This window comes from Drosophila erecta, unplaced genomic scaffold (genome assembly GCF_003286155.1).
Source record: "Drosophila erecta strain 14021-0224.00,06,07 unplaced genomic scaffold, DereRS2 tig00000126-arrow-pilon, whole genome shotgun sequence".
NCBI classification, from domain to species: domain Eukaryota; kingdom Metazoa; phylum Arthropoda; class Insecta; order Diptera; family Drosophilidae; genus Drosophila; species Drosophila erecta.
In genome coordinates this window covers 15,898,454-15,904,775 of record NW_020825209.1, presented here as the reverse complement: position 1 = coordinate 15,904,775, position 6,322 = coordinate 15,898,454, and the positions used below count along the sequence as shown (strand labels likewise).

The 6,322-nt window shown below is 45.1% G+C and overlaps 2 protein-coding genes across 3 annotated transcripts; one reads left to right on the top strand and one right to left on the bottom strand.

Moving 5' to 3' along the window:
• Positions 1–541: 541 nt before the first annotated feature.
• LOC6549839 lies at positions 542–1,335 on the bottom strand. The gene has a single exon (XM_001978700.3). The coding sequence runs from the start codon at positions 1,256–1,258 to the stop codon at positions 542–544; it is 717 nt and encodes a 238-aa protein (XP_001978736.1). The 5' UTR covers positions 1,259–1,335.
• Positions 1,336–4,123: 2,788 nt separating this feature from the next.
• LOC6549838 (clusterin-associated protein 1) lies at positions 4,124–6,149 on the top strand. Of its 2 annotated transcripts, XM_001978699.3 has the most exons (4): positions 4,124–4,335; positions 4,399–5,562; positions 5,613–5,897; positions 5,956–6,149. In XM_001978699.3, the coding sequence occupies exons 1-4, from the start codon at positions 4,314–4,316 to the stop codon at positions 6,063–6,065; spliced, it is 1,581 nt and encodes a 526-aa protein (XP_001978735.1). In that variant the 5' UTR covers positions 4,124–4,313; the 3' UTR covers positions 6,066–6,149. The 2 variants fall into 2 exon arrangements, with proteins under 2 accessions (XP_001978735.1, XP_026837684.1); XM_026981883.1 differs by lacking the exon at positions 5,956–6,149 and having other exon boundaries at positions 5,617–5,865.
• Positions 6,150–6,322: the final 173 nt, after the last annotated feature.

Here is a 6,322-nt window from a genome sequence, read left to right as displayed (position 1 = left end):
GGGCGCGGGGATCCCGTTATTTCCCCATTTGCGCACGGCCCGCTCGGGTACCAGGTCCAACCCAGGTCCCGTTACTTCACGGTGCGTCCTCTTTGTGCTCGACCAAAGTCCACACCGTTACCGTTCGACCTCTGTGCCCTTGGTCGGCTTGAGTGCGAGGTCCAGCGCGGTACCGTTAGTTCACTGTCTCTGCGGTTTGCCGGGGTCCAAGGTCCATCACTTCCCGTTTGACCTGGCTGCCCTTGACTCCTCCTCCACTCCAGCCTTCTTCGCTGTTGCTAGGCAGCTCCTCTGCACCTCGATTTGAGGTGAGTTTTAAGATTGCTCACAGAATAATGAATGAATGAATAATGCATTTTGTGTGTGTAGGAAATGAATGCAATACGTTTCTATTTATTTGTAACGCCCTCGTGTTGTACGTTGTAAACCATCAGCCATTGAATGTTTAATGTTGGATTTCTGGACTGCGAGATATTATTATTAGTAGTAGTGTAGTGTGAACTGTCGGCTATTGGAAAAATGAGCAGTAAGGCGCGACTTTCTAAGTCCCTCCTGATGTCTTCCGCTCATCCTGGCCATCTGACGGCAGCTCCGCCTGTCTCTCATCTTGCTCCCCATCCTGCTCCTCAGCCCGACTCTCATTTTGGCCCTGCTCCTGCCCCGCATCCAGGCTCACGTCCACCTTGCGCTTCTTGGCAGCTAGCAGTTCCCCGCGGTCGAAGGCCTCTATGCGCTGCTCCAGCCTGTCAACCTCTAGCCACATCTGGGTGGCCGAGTTCCAGCGCGGCGGTGGGTCGCCGTTGATCTGGGCCAGCAGCATTTTCAGCCGGTTCCGATCCCAGAGGTTGGCCTCTTCGCGGCAATTGCTCACCAGAGACTTCAGGTAGTTTATCTGCCGTTCGGCGGAGTTGGTGATGATGATCCGATCGCCGGGGTCAGCAAGCCCATCGGCCACCGTCTGGCAGGACTTCTCATTTGGGCCGGGGACAAACGATGGGAGTCCATGTGACTGCCCCATTATTATTTCGGATAAGGCCAATACCAGTGCATGAGGATTGACCGCCGGCATCTTGTTGATAGCCAAGTGCTGGGGCGGCGGTGGCCTCAACTTGTTCTGGCCCATCTTGCGCTTCGACGAACCCGCAGCCGGGACATCGGTTTGGGTGGCAACCGAGTGGCTGTTGGTGTTCTCATTCACCTGCTCCACTGCAGCAACACTGCGCGGTGCAATCCTCGAGATGCGCTTCCTTGGAGCCATATCTCCGGCTATCACAATATGCAGACGATTCTGAGAATATTAGGTTAGAAGTAAACACACAACCTGACAGGGTTTCCTTGTTTCCTGTTCAGCTGTCACTGGAAAAGAAAAGGAAAATCCTACGGAAACCAATCGGATAGAAACTTTTGCTATCGTATTTAAATGTGTACACACATCTACATCTGTTTGTATATTTTACCTAATCCAATGAAATTGAATTATTGAATACAACACTTGCTCCGATTAAAACCAAAAGACGGCCTTTTCTGTAAGTCCGTCTTTATATCCTAAAGTACACTTTAACTTGTTAATAAATTTAAACCTCTTATTTCGCTTTCTTTCTCATTTCTGATCAGCTTTTCTCCCTGCAAAGAAATCTCCCAAGGCAAAGAAATTTGAAATCTACAGTCCTAGCCTTTGCATGCTATAATAATTATTTCATAATTATTATATCCGCTACTCGGCTTCTCTACGAGTAACGAATATAAACAAGGGTTTTCTCGGAGTCATTCAATAAAAGGTCAGAAAAGGCTTTTTTATGTACACACTTTTTAGCGGGTTTTTTTACGGACAGTATTAGAATGACAGTAATCCAGAATGCTAATTAGTTGTTAAATCTAATCTTGTCAACTAAAACAATACACTGAAGTACGTTTAATAGGTACGTTTAATGATTCGAAGCTTATAAATGTCATACCATTGTTTTAAAACATAACAAAAAAGGGATTACACTTTACTGCTCAGTTTATAAAGTAATGTTTTAGCTTCGGGTTAGTATCTACCATTTCCTCAAATTTCTATTACAAATCAGCAACTTCATAATTTATTACCAATTACTTTCCATAACACAGACCTTGGGCTTGATAAATATATTATAAAGAAATTACAAATACATCTACGAATAAGTTTAGCTTAGCAAACTTCCTCTTCAATGCGCGCAAATTTAGACTTCATATCGCTTTGATTAGCGGTCTTTTGTGAAGCTTGGAATGGTCTTACTGACAAAAAAATTAAATTCCTTTTTTGTCGAATCGATTTGGTGAGTCGTGGTTTAATAAGTCGATTATCATCGTGATCTGAAAATATTTGAATGTTTCATAGGAATGAACGAGCAAACTTGCAAATCTTACAAGACAAACAAGATGAACAAAGGATGTTGGAAGCTCCCAGTCGATTTCGAATATATTTCTTAGGCATTTCATTTCACCTTCCCATCAAATTAAGCTTGTAGTACACATCATATATACATTGTGTCAACATACATTACGTATTGTCCGGAATCTCCTGTCCAATTTCAACGAATCTAGTATGGAGCATACATACTATATAACATCAAAATAATAGCATCCATTCATGATATTTGAAACGCTACACTACACTGGAAATTTAATAAAGATTAAAATGAACTACAGAATGATGCGAATGATATAAATGATACATTCAAGTCTTTGTAGACCATAAAAATAGCTAATTTGACTTGAAAGATGCGATTATTAACTTTGCGAATTTACATAGCACGGAATTACCAATCATGTGCCTCAACCTTGATTGGATTTTGCATAAAGCCGAAGTTAAACTATTTATTTATTATATTTATTTATTTGTTATTTATTTTATTATATATATTTATATATATTATTTATATTAGGTTATTTAAGTTTGATTCAAGTAGGCACAAATCTATCATGGGCGACACAATTTAAGCAGTAAAAATATCGATACCTTTTTATTTTTGTCGTAGAGTAGCCACTACTGCGTACAGTGAAGCTTGCCAATGTGTCGATACATCATTTTATTTTAGGGCAACTTTATCTACAATATGTATATAAACTCATGTTTGTGGGTAAAAGAAAAACAAATCACGAAAGTGTTGCCCTTTAAAGCTGGAAATTTAGTGTCGCTTTTCTGAATGTTAAATGTGCACTTATGAGTTTAATCCAGGTTACAAACCCCTTTAACTTTGACTTTAAGTTGGGTTTTATTACCCTTAGTTGTATGTTTGAAAATATGGAAAGTTTGCAATTGGCGAAGGAGAAAACGTTTGCTTTAAGGCGGCCTATAAAGGATATAAATTCTCGATGAGGATCACTAGCCGAGTCGTCCGTCTGTCCATCAATATCAACGGATGCGGATTCGTGCGGATTCCAGTGAAATAGACACAGCTGAAGTTTGTTTCAGAACGTTGCCACGCCCCCCTGTTTTGTATTCAAATATTAAAACAAGTTCTGCTGTGCCTAAGATGCCTCAATCGCAGGGCGGAAACCAAAAGCTATCGCTGATTAAAGTCTGCCAGAGGCATAAAGGAATAGATTGAAATTGACCGGAAATTAGTTGAAATCTGTGCCTTGGTAAGTAGCTTACAAGTTAAAAAGGATATACAGAACAACTGGAAGCTATGTGGCCAACAGGTAGGTTTCATTCCAGATAGTAGCGCCTCTGTCGGGCAAATTGGATTCGAAAAATCCCAAATACAGTATTTCATAATTCATTTTAGCAACCCCTACATTTTCAATGGAAATGAAACCGCTCAGCCGTTTCCTAGGTGAACTGCGTACGACCGACCACAGCAATCGAATGGGCGGCACTACGAGAAAATGTATAGCACGACAGTAATCTGATTTTATTTAACAAAATAAAAAAGTATTGAAATACAGGCCTACTCGTAAGCATTTTAAGAACTACAATATTTTTAAATCTGTGACTTTTATTTATTTTTGATGTAATAATAAATATTACGAATTATATTTCATTATATTATATACTATTATTTTTATTAATTAATTTTTATTTTTAATATTATTTTAATGTTATTATTATTAATTATATTATATATAATTCGATGTTAACCATATATTTTAGAAACACAAAAATGCTTTAAGCATTGAGCTCGCTATCATATTTTCCCGCGGTGCATTTTCCGTAACCTGGCAACCTTCAATTGGGGATTCGGTGGCCAAACAAAGGCGCCAACGACCACAACAAATAACGGTGTGGAAAATGCAATTGCCAGCGCAGCCGGCGCATCGAAAGCAGGTGAACTCGTCGGAAACCAGGAATGTCCTTCAAGGATGTGCGAGGTGCGTACTGACTCCCTCCTCCACCTTCCACCACCTAACAGGGGCAGCCCGACCCTCTTCCAGATCTGGGGGAACATCTTAAGCTGTTGGGGTTCCCACGCGTGTTTCCCCTCCAATCCCTGGCCAATCAGCATGGCAGCCTGGCCAGTTTCCACATAGTTGCCGAGCTCCTCCAATGGCTAGCAGGTCTGATGGAGCCGGGAGCCAGTCTGCCCGGCGGCGTGGAATCGGAGGAGCAGCGGGTTCTTCTCATCCGTTCGGCGACCGAGTTTTTTGTGACCAAGGCGGCCATTCGTCTGAATCCCCGGAAACTGTACGCAGCCGCTGCGGTTACGGCGGCAGAGCTACAGAAGGTAACCCGACTCCTGACATCCCCAGGACAAAACGAAGCGGACCTGGACGAGGAGGAGCAAAGGGACCAGTACAGGAGCCTAAATCCTGTGGATATTGGCGACAAAACAGAGGAGTTGCGCAAGGCCAGAGAACTGGCCACAGAGCTAACCCAGCGAGGCACAACCATATGCGAGATGCTATCGAAGGAGCTGCTCCACAAGGAATCACGGATGTCCCAGGCCCAACGGCCCCTGGAGCTGCTCAGCGTGGAGAGGACCCTGAAAAACGCCATCCAAGCCAGCCAAGTTCGCCTCCAATCGAGTAGAGCCCAACTGGAGGCAGCCAAGGTGGAGCTCCAGGCCCTGGGCTCCAAGCTGCAGCGGCGGCGAGCGGAGCTTGAGCGAACCCGCCAAAGACTGGAGGCACTGCATCGCATTCGACCGGCGCACATGGCCGAATTCGAGGACTGCGAGAAGGAGTTGCAGGAGCTTTTCCAGCGCTACTTCCTCAGGCTGCATGTACGCGATGCTCTGAAGTCCCAACTGGAGCTGCGTACCAAACGTGCCACACCCATCGCCTCACCCATTCTGCAAAAGCCCGCAGAGAACTCCATGCCCTTCATCCCGGAGGGACTCATCGAGGATGATGACGACGACGACGAGGACGACCTGGATGACGAGGATGAGGGCGACGATGGCGGCGAAGCGGTTTCCGGCCTCGACATGGTGGTTAATGGCAGAAGTGTCTTAAGCCTGGACTCGGAGATACCCGACATACGGGACGAGGACAAGCTGATGCAACAGAACAGCCTGGCATCGGCGCAGGGAAAACGTCCTGGTACCGCCACCTCCAGGATTAGACCCACAACGGGTAGGAGCAGGAAGGCAGTCGGAGGTAAGGAACTTTTGATTGTACGCTGCGCTGTTAAATAGAGCATTTCCTAGGCAGAGGCAACGCCGGCTCCGGAGGAGGTAATGATGCCAGGGCAGCCCGAGGCTCCAGGAGAGGTGCTGCGGCTGGAGGAGACGCAGGTGGCACCCATCGAAACGGCCGCAACGGACCCGGCAGCAGTATGCTCAACTCACGGGACGACGACAGCAGCTTCGGGAGCTCCGAGAGCGAACTGGATGTGGGCGAGATCATGGGCATGAGCGGCATGAGTGGCATGAGCGGCATTAGCGGCATCAGTGGGATGAGCAATATTGCCTTGGGAGCCGGCGATGACGATTGTGAGTCGAGTAGCTACGTCTTTTCTCTATAACCAAACTTGACCTCCTTTACCCCCAGTTGATCTGAACTCGATCGATGACATTAGCATTTCAAAGTTGACTGGCGAACTGCCGCTGCGACCGAAGACCGCCAATAAGGCGGAGCACCACAGCGATGAGGACTTTTAGGGAGAACTATTTATATATATTTACTAATTTTGTAAACTCAGCCAGAGGGCACACAGGTTGTCAGAAGTAAATAAAATATTCGCATGCAGCAACTCAAAGATTTCTTTCCTTTGTCTTGGGTAAAATCAGATAGGTTAACGTAAGTCCCAAAATGGCTCATCCAAGATTGTCTCTCAAAAGTTATGGCTCCTTAATCATGTGCAGCTACATGGCATTTAAGCGAAGTATGTCGACTTCTGCAGCTTATCAGTTAATAA